The sequence below is a fragment of the Capra hircus genome, chromosome 1 (assembly GCF_001704415.2).
Source record: "Capra hircus breed San Clemente chromosome 1, ASM170441v1, whole genome shotgun sequence".
NCBI classification, from domain to species: Eukaryota; Metazoa; Chordata; class Mammalia; order Artiodactyla; family Bovidae; genus Capra; species Capra hircus.
Genome location: NC_030808.1, coordinates 127,774,779 through 127,802,304, shown reverse-complemented (window position 1 = coordinate 127,802,304; position 27,526 = coordinate 127,774,779). Strand labels below are relative to the sequence as shown.

The following is a 27,526-nucleotide window of genomic DNA, read 5'->3' as shown; positions in this document are numbered from 1 at the left end:
TCTGCGTTGACACTCTTCTGGAGCTGGCCCTCTGGAAGCAGGGAGTGTCTGTCAGCCTTCCTGCCACTGCCCCCCAGATCCCACCCTCCCTCCTCCCCTTTATGGTGAGACATGGTGGGGAGACAGGGATTATGACATAAGCAAATGGCTGGGGCTGATCTATGTAAATGCCAGCCCACGGGCTTCCTAGCAGGGACACCGCCTGTGAAGGCCTCATAACAGCCAACCTCTTGCCACCTCCAAGCTGACGGGCCTCATCCGGGGGAGGAGGGACCCCCTGCACAGGATTCTGGTAGAGGAGGCGTCCAAGCGTGCAAGGAGCGGGCGGCCGTCATGTAGGAGCCATGGATACCGCTATGTGCGTTTGCTCTCCATGTTGTACATGGCAGAGATGCTGTCCGCGGCTGTGCTCCTGCCTCTGCTGCAAGTTCCTCTTCACCTCGGAGCGGAACTGCACCTGCTTCCCCTGCCCTTACAAAGACGAGCGCAACTGCCAGTGCTGCCACTGCACCTGCTCCGAGAACCCCAACTGCCACTGGTGCTGCTGCTCCTGGGCCAACGACCCCAACTGCAAGTGCTGCTGCACGGCCAGCAGCAACCTCAAGTGCTACTACTACGAGAGTCGCTGCTGCCGCAATGCCACCATCACCTTCCACAAGGGCCGCCTCCGGAGCATCCGCACCTCGTAAGTGCTGCACGCCCGACACGGGCCACCGTGACTCCGGACACCTGGGGAGTGCCCCACCAACTAGGGGCACAGGGCAGGCCAGCCACCCCGCCCCAAGTCCACCTCCTTATCTGAAAAGGAGAGGCCAACAACTTTCTAACTCTAGTTTAGCTGCTCAGTCATGCCCGACTCTTTGAAACCCCATGGACTGTAGTCCCAGGCTTCTCTGTCCGTGGGATTTCCCAGACAAGAATACTGGAGTGGGTTGCCATTTCAAGGGGATCTTCTCCACCTAGGGATCCAACCCATGTCTCCTGCATTGGCAGGTGGATTCTTTACCATCTAGCCACGAGGGAAGTCCTAGTTACACTTTGTCATGGTACAAATATATCACATGTCTTTGTATGGTGACAGATGGTAGCTAGATGTCGGCGGTGATCATTTGGAAATGTACAGAAATATCAAATCACTATGTTGTGTAACAGAATCTAACATAGTGTTGTGGGTCAGTTACACTTCAAAAAGAAACAAACACAGGAAAAGAGTAGATGTGTAGTTATCAGAGGCAGAAGGTGGGGCTGTGGCATTGGATGAAGGCAGTCATAATATAGATAGGTACCATATGTAAAATAGATCACCAGTGGGAGTTTGGCGTATGATGCAGGGAACCCAAAGCCGGTGCTCTGTGACAACCCGGTGGATGGGGTGGGGAGAGAAGTGGAAGTGGGGGTTCAGGAGGGAGGGGCACATCTATACCTATGGCTGATTCATGTTGATGTATGGCAGAGGCCATCACAATACTGTAAAGTTATTATCCTCCAATTAAAATAAAATAAAATTTTAAAAAAGATACGTACTAGGGATATCATATACAAGAGGAGGAACATAATCAATGCTTCTGTCAGTTATATATGAAAGTTGTTAGGAGAATAACTCCTAAGAGTTCTTAGCACAAGAAAAATTTTTAATTTTTTTTCCATTTGTTTAATTTTTATCTGTTGGAGAAGATGGATAGTCACTAAATTTACTGTGATAATCACTTCCTGATGTTTGTAAATCAAATCATTATGTTCTACACCTTAAACTTATACATTGTTAAATGTCAACTACATTTCAATAAAACTAGAAGGTGAAAGAAGAGCTAAAAAATACTACAAATAATGTTTTGTATTTAATGTAACAATAAAAATATATATTGAATGATTTTATTATTTTAAATACTTTTGTTTGCATTTCAAAATGTAGCAATAAAAATGACTTACACATCAAAAAAGAATTTTGTAGCAATGAAGTGTAGGTGTCCCTAAACAGTCACTAACCAGTATAGACCTGAGTTCCAAACCAAGCCCCACCCCGTATGAGTGCTGAGCTCTCCTAAACTCCACCTCTCTCGCCTTTACAACATAATAATAGCTGATGCTTAGTGCAAAAACAACTTTCCAGGACCCATGTGCATGACCCCAGATAATCCCTGCCCGATGGCCACTCGCCTATGAGGAAACTGAGCATTTAAGACATTGAATGACCCAAGATCACACCACTAGTAAGATGTAGTCAGAATTTGAACCCAGAGCTTGTGTGCTTAAATTAAAATTAAATTGAAATGCTGTCTTTCAAAATGCAGAGTATGGTACCTGCAGTGATTCAGGGGGTATGAGGATTAATATCTTTTTGAAATCTATTTTGTGATATAAAAATATAAATTGCTCTTCCTCTTCCTCCTCTGAATCCTTCATATCTGCAACACTTCTTGGAAAATCAGTAGCTTCCACAGGCTGCTTTTGACCCTGTGGCCTGAGTAAATACCCCAAATGGCTGTGAACTCCTGCCAGCCTTCTCTTTGTTCCTAACCAGATGTCATAGCACTAAGAGTCTCAATTACTCACTTAGAGCATTAACCCGCTGTGTCAGGCACTGAACATCCTCTTCCTGCTCTGACCACAGCAGTCTATGTCACTTTGTCTGGGGTGGCAGAGACAAACTTCTTATAGGAGAAAGACCAAAACCCAGCCCTCTAGGACAACAGCATTCGGAAAGGCAGAAAGATGGGAGGCAGGCTGGAAGCCTTTCAAGGCTGGAAGAACAATCCTGTGAGCAAAAGTTCAGTGAATTCAGGGAAGGATATGCTCTCTCTCACAGGTCAGCACTTAGTAGATGCTTTGTAAAGGTTACTCTCAACTCACCTCTTGTGATTTTTGCATGAGTAGAGAACCCAGGGGTTCTCAACGCAAGTCCCGAAGGTCTAAGGAACAGGAAGTAGCTTCCACCCCCTCTCTCCTCTCAACTGCCCCATTTTCTGCAAATCAGCAATGGAGCATCTTGGAGCCATTCCAACAAGAGGGGGATGACATTGGTCTTTTGGGGGATGCTTAGTCCAGGAACTCCTGAACTTTGTTTTGTATGAGAGTCACTTGCGGATCTTTACAAACTACTGATACCTGGCCCCCACCCCCAGACATTCTGATTTCATTGGCTTGGGGTAGGACCTGGACATCAGGATTTGAAAAGCCCCACCCCTACCCCCAGATGATGCTACAGTGCAGAATGGCCTGGAGGGAACAAGAAGGGAAGCCAGGAGACTTGCAGGTGATATGATGGGAACCCAAGTACAAAAGGAACAGGCCTAAATCTGGGAGCAGGCAGTCATTGTACAAAGGAGCAGAGGCCATTATCTCAACAAGAAGACAAGTGCTTGGCTTGGTAACTGTTTTGGCAGGAATGATGGTCACCGAATGCCCGAGTCCAGGCCTGAGGCTTTCTGATGATGGTCAGAGATGCAACCACAAGTGTCAGGCAGCTTGTGCTGGGTACACTGAGACATATTCCTTCCATTTGGCCTCCCTCCTGGTGTTTGATCCCTGCCTCCCCTGTTCTTCATCACTGCTTCCTGCTCAGCATCTTCCTCATCCCGCCTCACTCTGAGCTCATTCATCCCTCCTTGCCTTACTCATCTCCTTTTCCCACTTTCATTTTCACCTCCATGCCAGCTCCCTGGGCCATTAACACCTGTCTCCTCACCGTGTTCTCTTTCCCTCTTCCACCAACACCCTTGTCTCTCCCTCTCTCTTTCTGAATTCTCTTGCTATTTTTCTTTATATTACACCCTGATTCTCAGAGTCCCACCTTATCAAACTCGAGTAGTCTATCCAGCTGCCATTTGTAAAACTAGCCTGCTTCTCCAGGTGACCCCTTCAGGACCTGGGCAGGAGAAAGAGAGGCTGAGAAAGCAGAGAGGCTGGGAAAGCAGAGAAGGAATGAGACTGAAAATACTGAGGCTAGCAGCCTTGGACACCAGCATCCAAATCTCCAAGACAGAACTTCCCAGGTGCCCAAGTCTCCATAAGGACACTGTCACCAAAAGGCCACTCCATTCCAGCGTGTTTGGGCATCACACTTGACTGTCTGGGCTCTGAGACCTAAGGGAAGGGGGAAGGGGGAAGAAGCCAGGGACATATAAGGACTGCAAGAAGGCAAAAGTTAAAAAAAAAAAAAAAAAAAAAAAAAACACAGGCACAATGTCAAACTCAACTCCCAGGCATCACTAATACAGAGGATAAGAGAGATAGGAATAGTCACAAATTAAGTATCTTATCATACTTCCATCTAATTCACTTATTCTCACAACCTGCTTCTGCCCTGATTGTAGTTTCTTAGAATAGGCACTTGAGTTTTACAAGTATGCACTTACTTCATCCACAGTTCTTACAATATATGAAATCAGCCTCTGATATTAGATAAAGGTTCAACAGACACATACAGTAGAAATATACACTTCTTACAGACTTGACCATTGTCTTTCTCTGCTGTGGACATGGGCTGGCTAGGAGCAGAACGAAGTCATTACAACGCACATTTATTGAATGCTTTCTGTGTCCAGGCAGTTAAGCACTTATCATGGATTATCCCATGGAGACTTTAAAATCCTCATGATGGAAGTAGTATTGTGAGCTTTGATTTATAGAGGAGGAAGCTGAGGATGAGAGAGGTGATGACGCATCTCAGTGGTGCAACTCTAAAGCAGTGCATTCCATCATGTGCGACCTTAAGGGGGCTTCTACCCCCTTAAGCCACAGTTGTGGTCTGATCATTAGAACACTCAAGTTCTGGGCTTGGCTGGGAGACTGACCGCCTGGTGTCCTGGGAAGGACACTTTCCCCATCTCTGTGTTCCCTCTCACACATAACGACAATAATGATGCCAGTGCCCTCCAGGTAACACCCATGAAGAACACACCTGTAGCTGAAGGAGACTGAATTTACTGTCCCACTGAAACAAGAGAGAGATACACCATGAGCAAGTGTGAGTTGTCTCAGTAGGAAGGCATCACTAAGTTATTACAGGATTTATGCTCATGGTAGGTGAGGACACAGGGGTAAATCTCCGACTGGGTATCTTAATAAATCTTGCATAGAAGATGGAAATAACTGGGTTAAAAAAAAAAAAAGCAGCAGTCACTGCTTTTAATCAGGACAGGGGATGTTTGGTGATTTTTGTGGTTTGGACAATGTTCTTGCTTCTGAGTTCAAACATGAGGAAGTGATTTGTTTCTGCTTTGCTTCACCACAGTCCCAGAATGGTCTGCTGAGGGTGTTCTGTGATATTGTCTATGACCAACAGAATCCCAATACCCAGCTGAAAGTGCCTGCCCCTTTGGTCTGTTTTTCTCTTGCTCAAAAATAACAACAAGCAGTTGCATATCAGGTACAGCATTCCAGGGACTGCTGAAAGGCCATCCAGGTTTTCAGTTCCATTTTAAGTTTCTCAAGAAGCCCCATCAAGTGATTCTATAATGAGGAAACAGGCAGAGAGAGGTTAATTAACTTAAATGCGGGAGCCCAGCTAAAGGATAGTGGAGGCGGCTTTAGAACTAGGTTTGCCGGACAACCCATGCTCCTCCCATCACACCGCGCTGCGACTCAGCGATGCACCTGTTCCTTCCGAGAGGGAGAAACGGAGGCCCCCTCCTGAGTTGGCACGTTTGTTTCTCCTTGCAGCTCCAAGACGGCGCTGCGCATCGGGAGCAGCGACACGCAGCTGGAGGAGGTGAAGATGATGCCGAAGGCCAACAGCAATCTGGTCGGCCACCTGTCGTGCCCCATCTGCGGCCGCCTGCGCCTGCACTCCTTCATGCTGCCCTGCCACCACAGCCTGTGTGAGAAGTGCCTGCGGCGGCTGCAGAAGCAGGCCGAGGTCACCGAGAACTTCTTCATCCTCATCTGCCCGGTGTGCAGCCGCTCGCACTGCATGCCCTACAGCCACAAGATGCAGCTGCCCGAGAACTATCTGCGCGGCCGCCTCACCAAGCGCTACATGCAGCAGCACGGCTACCTCAAGTGGCGCTTCGACCGCTCCAGCGGGCCCATCGTCTGCCAGGTCTGCCGCAGCCAGCGCGTTGCCTACAAGCGCTGCCTCACCTGCCGCCTCAATCTGTGCAACGAGTGCCTCAAGACTTTCCATTCGGACGTGGCCATGCAGGACCACGTGTTCGTGGATACCAGCACGGAGGACCAGGACGAGAAGATCTGCATCCACCACCCGTCCAGCCGCATCATAGAGTACTGCCGCAACGATAACGAGCTGCTCTGCGGCTTCTGTAAGACCGCCCTCCACAACGGCCACGACACCATCAGCCTCATCGACGCCTGCTCGGAGAGGGCTGCCGCGCTCTTCAGCGCCATCGCCAAGTTCAAAGCAGGTCCTGATCCCTTTTTCCCCCTCCACTACTCCTAGTCCAGGAACTGATGGGGAGGGTGATTTGGGAGGATCTGTTTAACAGAGGCTTAGCTCCACCTGGTGGAGGGGTCCAAGTCCTGGGAGACACTGAGCCAGTCTGCACATCAGTGGCCTGGTATTCACATCTGGCAACTACTGCCAGCCATTTAACTCCCTGTGCCTTGGTTTTCTCAGCTGGAAAATGGGGATAATAGTGTTACCCAATGCAAGCTCATGTGCCCAGCGCACAGTGAGGCCAAACAAACCAACGAAATATTGGAGTTTGGAACAGAGAAAGGTTTATTGAAGGGTCATGCAAGGAGACAGGTGGCTCCTGCCCCACCCAACTCCTGAGTTCTCCAAAGGGTTTCAGCAAAGCACTTTTCTAAAGGCAGAGTAAGGGAGGGGCAAGGTTGGGCGCTGCAAACTTCTCTGTGTCTATATCCTTTGTTCTTGCAACTGTCCACCTAGATCAGGTCACCATGTTCTTGCAAACCTGCAACGAAACAAATGTTATTCTCTGTTCTGCAACTTTTAATCTCTATATGAATGGACTCTTGAAGATCCCAGTCTTCAGAATAGGCTGTCATGTATATTTCAGGCTACAGGCACTATTCTTTTACAAAACGTGCAGAGTCATCAGGACTAAACACAGGTTAACAAAACACAAAACGAAAGGAACAGATCTAATATGGAGGCAGATTTGTTCTTCCCTGTTACAATAGTAATAACTCCTTGCGAGGATTAAATTAATTACTCTATCTAAAACATGTAAAAACAGATCTCACACATAGTACATGCATAAAGATTCTATAATCTTGGTTATAATTTTCATGACCTTGGGCTTCATATTGCTCTTTGGAGAATGAAGGAACTTCATCCTATAGTATTCTGAAGTTCTGTGAGCCTGTCTAATATGTTTTGTCCTTAAGGATGGATTTCTTGCAGTATTTTCCCAATTTGAAGGGGAAAAGAATTAAGTGATGTTGAGAGTTACTTCGATTTTCAATTTCCCCCAAGCTGCAAGCAGTAAAGTAAATGAACTGGTAGCAAATACCCAGAAATAGCCAATAATATTCTAGTCCACAGCTTGCTATTCCTCTGCATACCTGCTCATGGTATATGTAAATACTACACATACCATAGTTATAGTTTCCATAAGGGAAACTGACTCAAGTTCTCATGATGGAACCCGGTACAACAGATATCAGCAAAGAGCCCAATAATTTCCATGTGTATATCCACCAGTGTAGACAAGAGGATCTCATTGACTCTTTTAGGCCCTTTTATCAGTGGGAATAGCTTCCTTGAACAGAAGCCTACTTTACCCAAACCTTTCAGAATAATTGTCTAATCTTTTCAATAATCTTATAGTACAGGCATTAAAATTCCCTCCATGAATAAGACAATTGGGATTCCAAGAAGTAATTGGCACAAGGCCCCTCGTAAATGGTGACCTAGTCTCTCTGAGTCCAAAACTTGTGTTAATTCCACGGCACTCATTTGACAACCTACTCTGCTAAACAGTGGCCAGAATCTAAAGACAGAGAGGCTGAAAAACAACAGTGACCACCGCCACCACCTGCGGCCTTTTCCTCTAAGTGGTGGCCTAGAGTCAAGTGACCAGGATGCCCCAGATCAGCCTAGCTCCTCCCCTAGTGTCCATAGAAGCATGTCTGAACAGATGACAAGGGGGCAGCTTTCCCCTGAACTGCACAGAAAGGTTCCATTGGACAGAGAGGTGGGTCAGAGACAGACTTTGCTAATTATGCCTCTCAGGACCTCTCACCATCTTATTTCAGAACACCTTGATTTCTCAATTGCTCCATGCCTAGAAACATGGTTTGTCAACGGACATTTATTAAGTTTGGGAACAGAACCAGGGAAGCCCTTATATTAAAGAAATCCTACAGGAGCCATGCTGCCAGACCAATGGAAGCCCCACTTGTTCCTGCAGGGATTTTTTTCAGGTGGGACTCATGGCCTGAGTTTGACTGGATTCTCCAGAGCCTCGGTTTAGGGAAGGGGATGCTGCATGTAAACTGCTATGGGCCTCATGCAATCATAGAAAGCCTGGGTCTTTAACAAAGTCATGCTGGGATCATTTTCTCAAAGTCCAGGACACCTGGAAAACCAGACAACAAGGGGACATTGCTACAAATTCCAATGAGCCCAGCCATTGGGAAACGGCCACCTTTGTGGCCTATCCATTCAGGTATAGGGGAAAAATTGAGCCTGTCCATCCTTGTTAAAAAAAAATTTTTTTTAAACCAGGGCTCAAACTTATTCTTAAGGACTCAATTCATTTTCAGGAAGGTGCTATAAGTCTGCATTGTTAACAGATCTCCACATAATTTAAAATCAGATGATCTGAAAACACACTTTGAGAAGCTCTGGGCTCTGAAGAGAAGGTTCAGTTTGGGTTGATGCTGTGCAGTGTCCGGCTGCTCACTGGCATCGGGGGAAGCTTTACTAACATCTGATATATGTATCCTGTCCCCATAGAGGTATAGGCTAAACAATAAGGATTTTTCAAAACTCCCATGTAATTCTAATGTGACACCAGTGTTGCGAACCACTGACTTAAAGGCAACTCAGAAGTTTAGTGCCTTGCTGCTCAAAGTGTGATCCAAGTCCAGCAGCATGGGAATCACTTGGGATCCTATTAGAAATGCAGAGTCTCAGGTCCCACCCTCATCAGAATCTGCAGTTTTAATAAGACCCCCTGAAGGTTCCCTGGATTAGATTCTAAATCTAGCTGCAGACAGTCTCACCTGGATTCCTAAGCCTCAGTTCAGCCTGATTCACTAAGCAAGTAAAGTTAAGAAATTTCTTTCTTTTTTTTTTTAAGTTTCCCAGGTGATTCTGGTGCTCACAGAGGGCTGAGAAGGGCAACTGGGGCAATTAAAAACATAAGGCTCTGGAGTTAGGCAAATAGAATTAGGGACAGGCCCTGGTTTCTACTTGCTGTGTGACACTGGACAGTCGTTTAACCTCTCTGAGCCTTAGTGGCCTCTATAAATGGAAATGATGTCTTCCTCATAGGAAGTTATATGCAATGTAAAATAATATATGGATATGATTCAAGGTGTGATACACGATAATGTATGGATTGGATCTATAGTAAATGTTTAATAAATAGTGGTTAATTAAATACAGTGCCTGAAAGAGACCTTGCTCTGAATTTGTTCTAAGAAGAGCTCTTGCAAAACCGCATTTGGTTGGGGGGTGGTGGTGGGGGCGGGTAGTGCTTCTGGTCTCTCCTCTTTTCTCCTCTCCTGATAACCCCCCTTCCCCCTCATCAGGACATTTTTATCTTGTCTCTCTGGACTCCGCTCTACAGATACCTAACTAATCCCTAATAAAGCAAGGAATTTCCTATTCAAATATCTTTAACAGTGAGTAACTGCTGAAGAGTCAAAGGAATCAGTGCATCATTAAGCGGAATTTCTGGGGCCCTAAGTCACAAGCAGGGCTTGCATGTAGGGACGGCAGGGAGCATTTCTCAGCACCACTGCAATCACATCCTGACAGTCCCCTGTTCAGCCCCTATCTGTATTGCCTCTCCATCCACCCTTCTGGGCCAGTGTGAGGAAGGAGGTGGGCAGAGGAAATGAGGGCTTCAGAAAGTAGACCAGAAAGCAACACTGTTGACATTCACCCTGCAGATGTTAGAAAACACAACAGAATGGCTTACACTCAACAAACACCTTTCCAGCACCTCTACATATCCTAGTCATGGTGGTAACCAAGACAGTCGTCATCCTGTTCTCACATTCTGCCAGAATCCTAGGGTTTAATGCACATCATTGTCACAAAGGCCACCACCCACAGAGATCCAACTTACTGTGGATCCAGGACCATGTTACCAACCAAGATTTGGTCACCCTCATGGCTGAGTAAAATCTGGAAAGGATTATAGCCCATCAATTCACTGCAGAGTCAGCCTTTCCTGGCGAGGACCTTACCTCTAGAATAGGCCACAGAAGGCTGACCTGTATTCATATTGTTGTCTAACGCCTAAAACCCTGTAAAGCCAATGAAGTTGCCATTTCACAGACAGAGGTGGGCCACATGCTCACCCTGCCCTGGCATCCTCCCCACTGCAGTATCATTGGGTTTATGCATTCCTAGAGCATCAGTGGCCTCTCATACTCATATCTGTATCCCTAGAGCTTAGAAGAATATGATGTGGAATAGGTGTCCCATAAATGGTTGTTGAATGGTTGAGTGGACTTAAAATCCAAATGCCATGTCAAGGCTGCAGGATGAACTTGGTTTTCCTTGACTTGTAACAGCAGACCCTTTCTGGAAAGGAAGTGGGAAGTGGGGTAGGCAAGACAGGGAGTCCAGCTGAACCCAAGGGAGTCAAAGCCCCCAGCAGAGGAAAAGGACATGTCAAAGAGGGGAACTTTGCTGATTTGCCACTATTGTCTAGGGCTGGGTTTTGGTGAATGAGACAAAGCAATATTTAGAAGTAGTCATCAGAAATTTATTTCTTCTCCCACCCCTGCAAAAGCTTAGGCTTTCACATAGGGAAAATCCATCACTTTGTGACATCACCTCTTCTCACGTCCAACTTGCTAACAGGTAAAGTTGAGTGAAAACTAATATCAAGGGTGGCCTTGAACTTCCACCTTTAGACCCAAGGCTGTAAGAATTATTAGATAGAAGTATGCCAGGGAAGGCTGGCTGTCATACCTAAGGGAAATATTAGACAAAGAGGAAGAGAAGGGTGTGTGGAGAGGGGCCAGAGTCACTTTACAAACCTATGCTAGCATCTTTAAGCCCAGCAACAAGTGGTTTTCCTCCCTTTCCACCCACTTCTTTGGAGCCCAAGTTAGTATGCTCCAGTTTGCCACTGGCTTTGATATCTGGGGAACTGAAAAATTTAACTGAAGTAACTAACTTGATTGTTTTGCAGTCCGCTATGAAATTGATAATGACCTCATGGAATTCAATATTTTAAAAAACAGCTTTAAAGCTGACAAGGAGGTAAAGCGGAAAGAGATCAGAAATGGATTTCTCAAGCTGCGCAGCATTCTCCAGGAGAAAGAGAAAACCATCATGGAGCAGATAGAGAATCTGGAGGTGTCCAGGCAAAAGGAAATTGAAAAGTATGTGTACGTCACTACCATGAAGGTGAACGAAATGGATGGCCTGATTGCCTACTCCAAGGAGGCGCTCAAGGAGACAGGCCAAGTGGCATTCCTGCAGTCAGCCAAGATCCTGGTGGACCAGATCGAGGATGGCATCCAGAGCACTTATAGGCCCGACCCACAGCTCCGGCTACACTCCTTGAACTGCATGCCCTTGGACTTTGCTGAGCTCTCCAGTGCCATTCACGAGCTCTTCCCCACAGGACCCAAGAAGGTGTGTTCCTCTGGGGACTCCCTGCCGTCCCCCTACCCCCTGCAGTCAGAAATGATGATCGCCAGGAAGGTCACTTTCAGCACCCACAGCTTCAACAACCAGCAGATATACCAGCGAAGCTCCTCCTTATTGTCCTTCAATGCCCCTGCCTGTGAGAAGACCAAGATAGGTCTGGAAGCCTATGGGCGAGCCCAGTCAGCTGCACCTGCCAAGCCCACAGACGGCCTCTACACCTACTGGAGCACAGGGGTAGAAAACCAGCCTGTGCAGAATAGCAATAGCTTCCACAACTGGTACTCATTCAACGATAGCTCTGTACAGACTCCAGGCCCAATTGTTATCTACCAGACTCTGGTGTATCCAAGAGCTGCCAAGGTAAGAAAGGCTCTGGGCCCTGTAGGAAAGATGGGAGGGTGTGAGCTATGGCATGGAGGTGGGTAGTCAGGAAAGTTTGCACTTAGTTCTTTGACCACTAGGATCTGGTCACTCAGATCTGTTCCTCTGGACTCTATGTGGTCAGCCCATTCAAAAGGGATAAGTTCCTGAAATCTTAAGAGCCCGAGATTGGCTTAAACCAAACATATATTTAACTCATAGCCAGAAATGCATCTGAAAGCCCCAATTCCACTTCAAAGGCAGCTTCTCTATTTAAAGAGACTGCAATTTTGGAACCAAAGTAATTTGAAGAGACTGCTTGAAGAGAATAATATTTCCCAAAGGAAAGCCTGTAACAGTAGAAAGAGAACAGAAATTGGAATTAGAAAAGCAGCCTCCATGATCTATCAGCTGTGATTCCTCTAAACTGCTACTTTTTCTAAAGAAAATATCTAGACTCTTCATGATTTGGAAAGATTAGAAGGTAATCCCCAGTGGAATTCCAGTTCTTATCTCCTGAGATTCAGCTTTTAGTGAGGGGAGGGTATGTATCTCTCACAGACCTCTGCAACTGCCATCACTCAGCGTCAAGGGATATGACTCTTCCTTGACCTTCTTGGCCTAACATGAACAGAACAAATAGCCCATCTCTTAACATTCCTTTCAAATCTAGCTGATTGAATCTAAATTGAATAGTTTATATAATGTTCTATTAGCATCCAGGAAGGAAAAAAATGTATTCTATGAGAGCATATCTTGCCTCCTCTTGGGACCACTAGAGGGACAATTCCCAAGCCAACCCATGACCTGCTTCCATGTAGCAGAATCCACCTTCTGTCCTCATGATCTGAGAGCACTCACAAAGACACTTAACGTCCTTGAAGCCTAAACTAGTGGTTCTCAAACATTAACGTGCACCCGGGAATCTTGTTAAATACAGAGTCTGCTTCAGTGGGTCTCAGTGGGGCCTGAGATTCTGCACTTCTAACAGACTTCCAGATGTTGGCATTGCTGCCAATTAGCAGACCACACTTCAGCATCAAAGGATCTAGAAACAAGAAAATTAAAGGGAGACACTGACCAGGCCTTACCTTTTTATTCTCCTGAAACATCTTAATCTATGTTTTGGCATTTATAATTGACTCCAAGAATGACCTTATGTTGCAAGGTAGAACATACAGCACATATCCTCCCATGGGCTGTCAGACACAGCAAATGTATCTCTGCCCTTCACATAACAGGTACCCACAACTAAGCAGCTGAACCTACACTTCCAAATGATACTAGATCAGCAACACCTGCAATGTACGTGACATTGCATCAGGGATTGCATTAGGTCTCATCTCCATGCAACTCAGACCACTTGAGAGGTTGGCAAGATCTAGCTCTGGATGGGAGAAGGCAATGGCACCCCACTCCAGTACTCTTGCCTGGAAAATCCCATGGATGGAGGAGCCTGGTAGGCTGCAGTCCATGGGGTCGCTAAGAGTCGGACACGACTGAGCGACTTCCCTTTCACTTTTCACTTTCATGTTTTGGAGAAGGAAATGGCAACCCACTCCAGTGTTCTTGCCTGGAGAATCCCAGGAATGGTGGAGCCTGCTGGGCTGCCATCTATGGGGTCGCACAGAGTTGGACACGACTGAAGCGACTTAGTAGTAGTAGTAGTAGTAGTAGCTCTGGATGGGAATGACTGGTGATGTCTGCTCTATACTTGGGCTTGAAGAACAGTCTCCCTGGGCCCCTTGGGATTAACACACCCTTGATGAATTCAAGAAAGGAACGTACATAGGAAAACTCAGTGAAGTCACTGACTCTCGAAATAGGACACCTAAACCTACTGCCAGACAGTGGCATTTGGTGTAAAAAAATCTTTTTTTATATATATATTTTCACCTGAATAGGTGAAGTACACCTATTTCAGGATCATGGGGTATAGTTCACACAGGAATCATAGTGCTCAGTGATACAGAAGTTGAAATCAGTATTGGCATCTCTCTTAAGTGATGATTGACTAACAGTTCTCTTTTGTTTGGGGATATTTGTTATTGTTTTTTTTTAATTTAATTGGACTATAGTTGATTTACAATGATTTTTTAGTTTCAGATGTACAGCAGAGTGATTCTGTTACAAATATACATATATTCATTTTTGTCAGATTCTTTTTCATATATGTTATTATAGAATATTGAATACATTTCCCTGTGCTATATAGTAGGTCCTTATTGGTTATCTATTTTATATACAGTAGTGCGTGTGTGTTAATCCCAAGCTCCTAATTTATACCTCCACCTGTACACATTTCTCCTTTGATAACCTTAAATTTATTGTCTCCTTTTGGCACAGGAAATACTCTTTAAGTTAGTCTTATGAGTTGTCACTATGTATCTTAAAAATCTTAAAGAGATTTTTTTATAAAAACTCCATTTTATTTCTAGAAATCCCCCCTGAGGAAATGATTAAAAATGTGATGAAGATCCATGCCCCAAAGCGTTCAATGCATCATTATTAGAGTATAAAATTAGAGCCAACCTAACTGTTCAACTATAGAAGGACCAAATCATTTATGGGGCAATTATTAAAATGGTGCTTTACTGAATTTTTAATGATATAGGGACATATATAAAATGCAATAAGTGGAAAAAATCAGGAATTCAAGCAATATAATCCAAATTACATACATTTTTATATTCGTGTGTATTCTAAACTTGGAAAGAAATAATAATGAATTATTAACTGAACTCTGAGATTATAAGAGATGCTTATTTTCTTTCTTTCTTATACTTTTTATGTGTTTTCCAAGTTTGTATTTAAAACGAGTACATTTTGATAATCAAAAAATGTTTAAAAACTTTATACATTTATATGACTTATTAATAAGTCAGGCTTTTTACACTTTTAAAAGTGTAAATATATAAAAATAATTATAAAGTAATCATGCAAATTCATAGCAACTTTAAAATATGTATACTTATACGTGTAGTTATAAATTTATTTTATACACAACAACATTTTTATATTTTTAATTGATAGATATTTGCTTTACAATGTTGGTTGACTTCTGCCACACAGCAGCGTGAATCAGCTATAAGTATACATACATCTCCTCCCTCTTGAACCCCCCTCCCACCCCAACCTCCATCCTACCCCTCTAGGTCATCACAGAGCAACTGGGCTGAGCTCCCTATGCACACAATAACACTTAATTTTATGAAAATTTAAATAAAGTATGCAATGTCTGTTTAAAAATACAGCTATTATAAAATATTTATATGTCAGACACAATCTACTAATTAACATTTGTTAATATTTCTCTTCCCAAGAGTTGACATTTTATGCTTTGAGTGTGAAAATATATTCTCCACTACTTGGATGAGTCATTTCACCTCTTTGGGACTCTTTTGTGTATAAATGAAGGGTTGAAATATATACACTTTTCAACTTCTAGTTGAAACTGCTAAATGTAACCTTTCTGAGCTCCACTGTAAAATGCCTGCATACATGGTCAGTCACTCAGTTGTGTCCAACTCTGCAACCCCATGGGCTATCGCCCTCCAGGCTCCTCTGTCCATGGAATTTTCCAGGCAAGAATACTGGAGTGGTTTGCCATTTCCTACTCCAGGGGTTCTTCCTGACCCAGGGATTGAACGCACATCTCTTGTGTCTCCTGCATTGGCAGGCAGGCTTTTTACCACAGCACCACCTGGGAAGCCCCCCACTGTAAACTGGGGTAATAAAATCTTCCTCCAAGGAAGTTGTGAGGACCACATGAGTCAGGCCATGTCTGACACAGACATGATGCACAACAGGTGTTCAGTAAATGGTAGACACTTTGGTCAGTGGTGTTCAGAGGGCAAGATCACCTTGACGTTGACTGACAGGAACAGAAGCCAGAGGAGCATCCATCTGTTCTTAAAATGCATGATAAACATCATGTCAGGACTCATCACCCAGCCTTTCAAGACTGTTGCACAAGGTCTTCAGCAGCTAGAGGGGCTGAGTCAGTTCAAGCTTACCCCATGGGGTCAATAACACAGATCTTCAAGGAAAAGAAAACTGCATGGTGTCTGCTAATACCCCACTAACACATTCACTTCTTCCTAGGTTTATTGGACATGCCCAACAGAAGACGTGGACTCTTTTGAGATGGAATTCTATGAACTCATTACTTCCCCTCCTAACAATGTGCGGACAGAGCTCTGTGGACAAATTCGGGACATAATGCAGCAGAATCTGGAGCTACACAACCTGACCCCTAACACCGAGTACCTGTTTAAAGTGCGAGCCATCAATGATAACGGTCCCGGGCAGTGGAGTGACATTTGCAAGGTACTGTACACGTTACTTCTCAGACAGATGTTCTTGATCCACTTTGGATGCAGCTGTCAGGATGATCGTGAGATCATGGAACTCACCCTGTGACAGGCCCCTCTACTCCCAGAAAACTTGCTACTCAAGGACACAGAGAGGGCCCCTGGCCTCAATCAACTTTGCCAATGAGGCCTGAGAATCATCCACTTCCGTCTGATTCAGAAAACATTCGTGCCAGGTATCAGGTTAGGATGTAGAGATTCCAAGGAAAATAAGACATAATTCTTGCCTTCAAGGAGCTCAAGGTCTAGAAAAAATAATCTTGGTGTAAGAAGGACCAAAAAACTGACACATTAGCCCCAGTGGTGACTCAAGCAAAGATAGTGTATCAGATTTAACCGATATAAATACAGGATGCATGCAATGAATAAATTTTTTAGTGTTAGTGTATCCTATGCCATATTTAGGAAATACTTATACTAAAAAATGTATTTGTTGTGTATCTGGAAGTCAAGGAGTTGCCAGTGAGCAAGCCAGGAAGGACTCCCAAAAAGGAAGGGATAAGATTATTCCTATCTTTTTATGTGATGCAAGGCTGGTTCTTCCTTTTATCTCCAGGGAAAATACATTCAGGGGCATAATTTTATTGATATTCAAAAGAGAAAGGGAAGAAAAATGCCAAGACTGCCTAGAACTATCTTACTGTACAATCATGATGGTGCTCTTAGGAATCAGAGTAAATTATATCTTAATCAGAGATTCTTTTGAAGTAAAGAGAATAAATCCATTCCTTTTGACTTTTGAAAAGAGAAATTTATAGTACAGAGAGAGAGGACTTTCATGAGACCACTTCCACATGAGACACACACCTGATACGCAAGAAAACTGGCAAGTCATCAGTTTTTCTCAGTCTCCCCATCAATATCTCTCGTTCTACTCCCTCCACACACACCCTTCTTCCATCTTTGCTTCTGTCCAAATCTGCACCACAGTTAGCTAGCCCATCATTTCTCCTCCCCTAAATTCAGCTTGCATATGGTTTTGGAGGTTTGTCATGCAATCGGTGTGTGACCAACACAGTCTGACTAACTCCATGCCCTTGGACTCTGGTCAAACGTTTGCAGAAGAGAATCTGACTGGTTGCTACCTCTAGTGATAAAAGGAAGTGGGAGGTAGGGTGGGGCAGGATTGCGCTGTTGCTTATTACACTAGAAGCAAGTCTCCTGGGGGGTGGGGGCCCTCTACTCCACCCCGATGTGCTGTTTCTGGAGCACAGCACCCCTGTGCATCCCCTGCCCCTCCACGGAGGTCAGATACTCACATGGGAAGGCAGAGTGAGTGATGAGAAAGTCGCCTGCTTGCTCCCCTTGTTAGACCCCAGCCAGGTATCCTGTGAGTCAATTGCCCCACAGCCCAGTTCTTGCTGGTACTCTTCTCTCCAGAGCAAAGAACACCCTCTGCTGCTGCCACATTTGACAGCATGTCCTTTTGACTATGGATTTTTCCTTCAATCCAATTCCATCTGCCTTCTCATTTTTTAGACATTCCTCTGAAATGTCTTGCCCATGAAGGGCACTCAGTGCTGTTATTCGTTTTTTAGGTTTTTTTTTTTTAATACACGTATCTTAAGTCATTTTTAGATGCAAGGGACAAAGATGTGGGTGGAGAGACCAAAGAGTGTCAGCCTTCCTTAGGCAGATATTTTGTCATCCCTCTTACAGTCTGAACTGCTTGAAAACAAAATTCACATTTAATTCATCTTTCTTTCTTCCACAATGCTTACCAAAGCACTGTGCATAGAGCAGGTTCTTAATGGTTATTGAATGAATACACAAGTGAAAATGTGACCAACCAAATAAATATATGAACAAATGTCTACATCAAAGAGCAAGGAAAGAAACTGCTATGTAAAATTAATAATTGCAAACTACTGTAAAAGGCCTGAAAGTTGTTATGTGCTATTTTACAATCAATTGAGAAGCAACATCCCCCTGAAACTGTTTATGTCAAGCATTTGCACTCCCTATAAAGGAAGAAAACTCATTCCAGTTTCTTTTCTTTTTAACACAACTTCTAAATAAGCTGAGCACTAATTAATGAGCTTTTCTAGAAGCTTCATTTTTATCTGACTCACAGAGCTGCAATATAGATTTTTCCTTCAGAAGTAATTCTTCCTCCTTCTTTGTGATTATATTAGCATTCCAGGGGAAACTCAGCTTTCCTTAACATTTGTCATGATTTGCATAAGTAAAGGCTTCAATAGCAAATGAAAATAAGATGGTGTGTTTGAATGACATTTATAAAGCTTCATAAAAGTAATGACTTCAGCTCTTTCCTATAAAATCGAAATATTTTTCCTTCGGCATCAGTACTTTGCAGGTATTCCTGAAAGGTTTCATTTAAAATGCCATAACGAGACAGCAGAATCATTTCTTATCCAAAATGCAATATTCCCATCCTTTTGTTAAGGAAGTGAAATAACACCTTTTATATTTGATTTTCATAGTCTGTGGCTTGTTGATTTTATTTTTTAGGGATTTTATTTGCAGCCTAATACATGAAGCATGAAAATTAACTTTAACACTTTTTAAAGGTCTCATTCATTGCAGGCTGACTCTGTGTCCAACACTGTATATTCATTATCAGTGATCATCCCAACCACTCAAAGGCAGGGAGTTACTGCCTCCAGTTTACAGAAGAGGAAACTGAGGCTCAGACAGGGAAATTGACTGGCCTCATGTAACTTGAAGGAGTTGAGTGGGAACCTAGGTTTCATCCAAGGCAGGAGTTCTTCGTCCCATGCAGTGAAGTCTGGGCAGGGTGGGCTCAGCCTTGGGGACCTGGCCTCACACTCTGGAAGGATGCCATCCAAACAACAGCAGTGAGTGGGACTTTTTTTGACGAAGCAAAATCATACATCGGAAAGAGTTCTGGGCTTGAGCAGTGTACCTGGGTCCAAGCCCCAAGTCCACTAGGCAGCCCATTCAGTGAGGACAGACATCATGCTGGCCTTGCTCACCCCTCTTGGCCCCTAGTTCCCAGGTGAGAGCTCCTACCATCCAAGAGCTTCACTGATGTTTGAGAAGGAATGGAGACGTGGTTTCGGATCAATCATGTACTCTGTGGGCTCCGTCCCTCCTCCTGCTCTTCCTCTAGACCTCAGTGCACCTAATGACCACTGCCCCCGTTCTCACCCCATTGTCTCCCTCTGACTTCAAATCTCCAGGGAAGTCTTCAAACTTCTGGGAAGTCTCTCCATGACAAATCTAACTTTTCCCCTGTGCCTTGGTTTCCTATTGCTGCTGTAACAAATTGGTAGCTTAAACAATACAAATTTCCCTCTTAACTCACAGTTCTGGGGATCAGATACCTAAGGTGTGAGCAGGGCTATGTGATTTCTAGAGGCTCCAGGGGAAAATTCATTTCCTTGCCTTTCTGGGCTTCAAGCAGCTGCCATGTTCTTCGGCTCATGGCCTCTTCCTCTATTTTCAACGCCAGCAACTTTAGGCTGAGTCCTCACGTCATCCTCTTTCTGGTTCCCTTCTGCCTCTCCCTCTTCAACTCTGAAGGACTCTTGTGGCCACATTGGATCCGCTTGATGATTCAGTATAATCCCTCTATCTTTTTTTGTTTTTAATAGTTATTTGGCTGCACTGGGTCTTAGCGGCTGCACATGAGCTCTTCAGTCTTTGCTGCGGTACACAGGCTCTTTAGTTACAACATGTGGGATCTCGTTCCCTGGCCAGGGATCGAACCCAGGCCCCTGCATTGACAGCTTGGAGTCTTAGCCACTGGGCCACCAGGAAGTCCTTAATCTCCCTATCTTAAAACCAGCTGACTAGCAACCTTAGTCCCCCTTTGCCATGTAACAGGGCTTTCCTGGTGGCTTAGACGGTAAAGAACCTGCCTGGATTGTGGGAGACCTGGCTTCGATCCCTGGGTTGGGAAGATCCCCTGGAGGAGGGCATGGCAACCCACTCCAGTGTTCTTGCCTGGAGAATCCCAGGGACAGAGGAGCCTGGCGGGCTACAGTCCATGGGGTCACAGAGAGTCGGACATGACTGAGCAACTAAGCACGCACAGCAGAGCCATGTAACATGACGTTCACAGGCTCCTGGGATTTGGACGTGGGCATCTTTGCGGGGAGCTTTATTCTGCCTGGGCTTCCCTGGTGGCTCAGAGGTTAAAGCATCTGCCTGGAATGCAGGAGACCCGGGTTCAATCCCTGGGTCGAGAAGATTCCCTGGAAAAGGAAATGGCAATCCTCTCCAGTACTCTTGCCTGGAGAATCCCATGGAGGGAGGAGCCTGGTGGGCTACAGTCCATGGGGTCACAGAGTCAGATGCAACTGAGCGACTTCACTTTCACTTTATTCTGCCTACCACAATCTGACATAAACCAGATGTCCCAGATGACATCAAGTCTGAGGACAGATATTCAGGCCCCAGAATAATCACAAACCAGTACTGTTCTGTATCATTCCCTATAGTTCTCAAGGAAATGCAGCAATCCCTGTCCCCACCCATACTCTCAAATTCCTTCTCAGGCTGTACTGGGTCCCGCCCCTCACTGTGCCTCATGTGTGCTCAGGAAGTGGTCCTGCCAGCTACCCTGAGTATCCACAGCGCTGCTTCCTTCCTGCTCAGGCTGCTCTTAGGCTGGAAGTCCAGCCGCAGACCAGGGCTACCTCGCCTTCCTGGAAATGTTCAGTTTCACAAAAGCCTCCTTCTGGTTTTCCTTCTGTCCCTACTGCAGACACCCTGCCTTAGGGTAACACATACATATTCAGGGGCTGGGTTTAGAGGATAATTTAAGTGACCAACACTAGTACACATTCGAAATAACTACCCCGAAGCTACCCTCTCACTCACCCACGTGCTCACAGTGACTCCATGCCCTGAAATGAAGTTGAAGTGGTTTACATGCTCTGTCTCCTTAGAATTCATTATTTTCCAAAGGGCCCCTTGATGGTTCATGTAAATAGAACCTTATTGGTCCCTTCCTATTTTCCCTGCCAATAAGTTAGAGCCCTGGAATGAGTATAATTTAGGCTCAGACCTGATCTATCATTTTTTAACCTCACACACAGAAGGTGGAATTAGTCAGACACCTCAATCCATGGTCCATTACCAACATGGGTCTATTTAAGGCCCTTTTCTTTTTGTTTGTTTGACTTTTTTGTATTAGGGGGTGCTTTTGCTCTTGAGAGTTATGTTTTATTGGGCAAAAAATCATAGGACTTCAAGCCCTTTCTTATTTATGTATTTAATTCCTTTTGTGACTACTCCTCCCTAAATATCCATTCCAGTATGTTTTCTGTGCATCTTGTTGCTTTTATGTATGCTTACATGGTGTGTATCATTTTGAATGTCTTATTAATTTGAGCAAACATCATGGTGTTACATAGCTTACTGTGTCTTACCTTTTTACTCTGAACACTGATTTTATGAACCACCCATGTTGTTGGGCACATTTAGCCCCTAACTCCTAACACTGCCCCATCCTTTACAATGAGCTGGTGTTCACCACATTATACCTGTTTACTCAGCAGAATAGACACTCAGGTGACCTCCAATAATGCTCGGTGAACAGCCTTATTCATGGGTGGGATGGGGAAGTGAGACTTCCTCTGGGACATTTTATTAGCTTACTAGGGTCAGACTCGACTGAGCGACTTCCCTTTCACTTTTCACTTTCATGCACTGGAGAAGGAAATGGCAACCGACTCCAGTGTTCTTGCCTGGAGAATCCCAGGGACGGCGGAGCCTGGTGGGCTGCTGTCTATGGGGTCGCACAGAGTCGGACACGACTGAAGCGACTTAGCAGCAGCAGCAGCAGGGTTGTCACAGTAAATGTTACTGACTAGTTGGCTTAAACAACAGAAATGTATTGTCTCACTGTTCTGGAAGCCAGGAGTCCAAGATCAAGGTATCGAAGGGTCTGGCTTCTTCTGAGACCCTTCCCCATGGTTTAAGATGTCTACTTTCTCCCCACCTTCTCCCTGTGAGAAAAGACTCACAGGGTCTTTTCTCATGCAAGTGCACCTCAGGTGTGTCTCTGTGTGTCCAGACTTCCTCTTCTTACAAGGACAGTCACTTTGGATTTGTTGTTGTTCAGTCGCTAAGCCATGTCTGACTCTCTGTGACCCCAAGGACTGTAGCACACCAGGCTTCCCTGTCCTTCACTATCTACTGCAATTTGCTCAAACTCATGTCCATTGATTCAGTGATGCTATGTAACCATCTCATCCTCTGCCTTCTCTTCTCCACCCCCTTCTCCTCCTGCCTTCAGTCTCTGCCAGCATCAGGGTCTTTTTCCAGTGAGTCAGCTCTTCGCATCAGATACCCAAAGTATTGGAGCTTCAGCTTCAGCATCAGTACTTCCAATGAGTATTCAGAGTTGATTTCCCTCAGGATTGACTGGTTTGATCTCCTTGCTGTCCAAGGAACTCTCAAGAGTCTTTTCCAGCACCACAATTCAAAAGTATCAATTATTTGGCATTCAACCTTCTTTATGGCCCAACTCTCAATGTCTGAACATAACTACTGGAAAAACAATAGTTTTGACTATATGGACCTTTGTCAGCAAAGTGATGTCTTTGCTTTTTAATACACTGTCTAGGTTTGTTAAGACCCTCCATAATGACGTCATTTTAACTTAATCAACTATTTGAAAGCCCTGTCTCTAAATGCATCACATTCTGAAATACTGGGAATAGAACTTCAACATAAAAATTTTCGAAAGACACAATTCAGCCCTTATCAGACGTATACCATGAGTGAAATTACTGGGGATAGAGTGTGTGTGTACTTGATCTGACTGGATGCACGTACATTCCATAAGGAGTGAATGAGGGTCCCTATATTCTAGACCCCACCTAACCCATTACCATTCTGCTAGCCCAATAGGTAGAAAGTGCTGTCTCCTTATTATTTAAAATTTCATTTCATATGCTTGTTTTCAGGATTCCTTCTTCTGCAGATAGCCTGCTAAATATCATGTACTCATTCTTCCATTGCATTTTTCTTTTTCTAGATGATTTGCAGTATGACCTTATATATTCTAGATCATGGTTTTAGATACTGCCAATGTCTTCTCAGTTCTGACATTTGTCTACTAACTTTGTTCATTGTGTATTTCATGAAACAGCATAAATCTTCCGTTCCGATGTGATCAGTGTCACCAGTTATTGTTTTCATGGTTCGACCTTTCGAAGTTCTGTTTAAGAAGTCCTTAAGAAGGCTTTTATCACAAAGGTAGTCTTCCACATATTTTATTAACTTTAGTTTCACCTTTGAAATTTAGGACTTTAATCCATCCAGAGTTCACCTTTGCGTGTAGTGCTAGGTATGTATGTTTGACTTTTTTGAGCATTGAATGGGCCAGTTTTCCCAATATCATCTACCTAGCAATATCTTCTCCATTCGAATACAAAAAGGATGCCACTTTGATCTGGTATTAAATTGCCATATATTCAGAGGCATTTCTCTGAGCCCTCTGTTGTATTCCATTGGTCTGTTTGCTCTTATGTCAATATCACACTACTTTATTGTTGATTTCAGTTTTGTGTTATGTCTTAATGAACTGCTAAGGTAAGTCTCCCTATTGTCCTTCTTTCTTTTTTAAGGTCTACTTAGTTAATCATAGAAATGCGTTCCTTTACATAAAGCATGAAAACTAATGCTTCTTAAAGGTCTCATTTATTGAAGGCCAACTCCATTTTGGAGTAAGTAAATTGAATTCCTTAAAAAAAAGAAAGAAAGAAAAGATAAAACAAGTAGAATTCAGTTGGCGAGGCATTGAGTCTCTACTTTGGAGACAATATTTTTGTAATAGTTCTGATTTTTGTTCAAATCACCTCCTGTGTGCTTTACTAAGGTTTTAAAATTCTTCTTGTAGAGGTACTACATGTTTCTGGTTAAACTATATATTTTACAGACTTAGCTTATATTATTAATGTTATTTTTATTTAATTATATTTTCTAATGTATTGCTGGCTAAGAAAAAAAAAACTACTGTGTTGATAGGTTAATCATGATTCCAGCAATCTCAATAATCTCTCATTATTCTGAGAGTCTATCTGTTGATTCTGCTTTTTTTCCCCAAGCATAAGATCATATCAGCTATAAATAATGATAGTTTTATCTCTTTCCTTGCAATTCTTGAACATTCGTTGATTTCTTTTTCTTTCCTTATACCTTTGGCCAGGGCTAGGAGTCCTGTAGAAATGGCAACTGTAAGAGTCGATGTCCTTGTCTTATTCTTAATCTTAATGTTTTTGCATTGATCCCTGATGGTGTTTTTATTTAGTTTTTGTGATGTATAATCTTTCTTAAGTTAAGGAAAGTTCTTTCTACTTTTAAATTTTTGAGAGCTTATGCAACTTTATAATTTTTTATATCATTTAAGATAATCATGTGATTTTTCTCCTTTAGGCATTAATGAAATAAATCACATTAATTTTTCTGATGTTAAACTCTACTTTAATTCATGAAATAAACCCTCTATGATCATGATGCATTGTTTTTATAATATACTTGGTTTTAGTTAGCTCATATTTTGCTTTGGAGTATTGCATCTATGATCATATACAAACTGGACCTATACTGTTTTGCTTATGTGGTTTTATCTGCTTCTGGAACCAATATTTTACTAGCTTGATAAAATGAGCTAAGAAACTATTGTTCTTTTTCTATTTTATAAAAGTACTCTTTTTCAAAAGTTTGATAGAATTGATTTGGAAAGCCATCTGAGGTTTTGGGTCAGGGGAAGGCCTATCAGCTATCATTTCAGTGTCTTTAGTATCTCAAGTTTTCTCTGTTGCTTCTGTCCTGTTTCATCTGATCCTCTTGTTCATAGACACACCTCAGTCCCCACTGCCCCATTCACATGTCATACTCAGGCTTTGTCTCTGAAGATCCTGTCCTTTAAGATAGAGCTTAAATCCCCTATTTTTATGAGTCAATTCTCAACCTGTCGCAACACTGTTATTTCTTCCTCATTGCCGCCAATAGCTCTGTGTGTGTATCTTACACATTTATATAACCATTATCAGGGTTATCTCCACGTATTATTTCCATTTTTATCTAGGGATGGGTAATCTAACACCATACATATAATCTTTATCTTGCATGAAGCCCTGTTTTCTCTAAAACTAAAAATAAATTTTGTAAAACTAGAGAGCATAATGGTAATAGTGTCTATTTTTTGTCCTTTCCCCTTGAATACAAACATAAAAATCTTTATATAGACAGACTTTGTGCTTTGTACAAACATTGCTCTTCACAATCCAAACTGCACCCTCTCTCTACCTCCCCCATGAGTCCTGATCCATTGAGACTAAGCTCATTGATCCTGTGTGCTGTCTATCACACCTGGATTTTGACCTCACTCCCTAAATGCCTTCTCAGTAAATGTGTATTGGGAAGGAACAGAAATGCCACCAGGGCAAGATTTGGGTAAGTCCCTCATGCTCAAGGTAAGGCATGGAGCTCCACATCTAAGCTCAGTCAGTGAGACTTCTAGGAAAGTCCTGCTACCCAATGCAAGCTGCATTTTCTAGGGAGCACTGACTATGCACTGTGGTCAGGGATGGTATGAAGCATCAAAGAGAAGCAGTTGGCAGATGTACAAATTATGGTTCTATTCACCTTTCATTCAATTTTCTAAGACACTTCTCTGTACCATGTCCAATGTTGGCAATACAGAGATGAAAGACTGTCATTGCCTCCACATCCCAATCAAGGTGCCCACACTCTGGTAAGAAAATGAAACACACTCACTGAAATGTACAAATGATAAGAGCTGTGACAGAAACAATTTCCATGGGTTGGGTGGGGAGCACCCTGGGGCTACTTTCTGGTGAAGCCCACCTGGGTCACAACCTCAACACAATAATCAGCACCCAGTCCCATGAGCTGCCTTAAAGAAGTGGGACCTTCTCTGTGAAATCCCAAACCCACCACATACTAGCTCTGAGACTTTAGGAAATCTACCTGGTTCTTCTGAGCCTCAGTTTTTTCATCTTTGAAATGGAATCAATGGCACTGCCTCACGTGATTGTTGGCATGAGGAGCTCATCAGATAATGTGTGTAGTGTCTGGCCCACTGCAGAGGCCAGGCTTCTGGGAGCTGTTGTGCCCCTTGTGGTTGGTGCCAGGGCTCTCTGCTTCTGATTGCAGGTGGTAACACCAGATGGGCGTGGAAAGAACCGAGCTAAGTGGGGCCTGCTGAAGAATATCCAGACTGCCCTCCAGAAACGCTTCTGAGCAGCCCCGCAGAGCAGGCAGCAACCTCAGAGATGCAACACAAAATAGACACACAGAGACACACACATATGTAAAAATATTTTTCTCACCACATTCTTCAGTGAGGTTGTAGACAATATTCCCTGGACTTCTGAGCCATTTCAGCAGGAGTCTACTAAGAGCTAATAAAAGGAAATGCCTGATGTCTTGGCTTGCTGTTTGCTCATTAAATTGAAACTAAGATACAAAACAGTCAGCAAGTCAGTATGTTTTATTATCTCAGGTCTAACCCTAGGCTCAGAATTCTGTAGTGTTTCGTGGGAGGCAGCATTGGTTAAAAAAAAAAAAGTCACTGTCTTTGAAGTCAGGTCCCTGGGTGAGCATTCTGATCCTGGCCTAAGTAGTTCTAGTTACTAGAACTAATGTTTGGGCAAATCACTGATGGATGGGGAGGCAGAAGACGTAGGAGACATAGATTTGATCTCGGGTAGGGAAGATTCCCTGGAATAGGAAATGGCAACCCACTGCAGTATTCTTGCCTGGAAAATTTCATGGACAGAGGAGCCTGGCAGGCTACAGTCTATGGGGTCACAAAGAGTCAGACATGACTAAGCACATGGCACATATGAACATATGCCTATCACTCCCTTCCTATTCAGTCTGTTTTAATACGAAAAAGCCAATATTGTTAGAATGCACTTCCTAATTATTTGGGCCTGGACTTGCCTTCCCATAACTTTAACCCTATGGCATGCCTCGGACCAAAAGAATGCGAGTGCTCCCTCTTCTCTTCACTCCTTCTGGTCCCCAGAGCAAAGGAGGAGCAGTAGAATGCCTGGTG

The 27,526-nt window shown here is 43.8% G+C and overlaps 1 protein-coding gene across 1 annotated transcript; it reads left to right on the top strand.

The window, feature by feature from the left end:
- On the top strand, positions 345–26,706 carry TRIM42 (tripartite motif containing 42). Its single transcript, XM_005675503.2, has 5 exons — positions 345–685; positions 5,662–6,362; positions 11,304–12,127; positions 16,232–16,456; positions 26,620–26,706. Exons 1-5 carry the CDS (start codon positions 345–347, stop codon positions 26,704–26,706), a joined length of 2,178 nt encoding a protein of 725 aa, XP_005675560.2.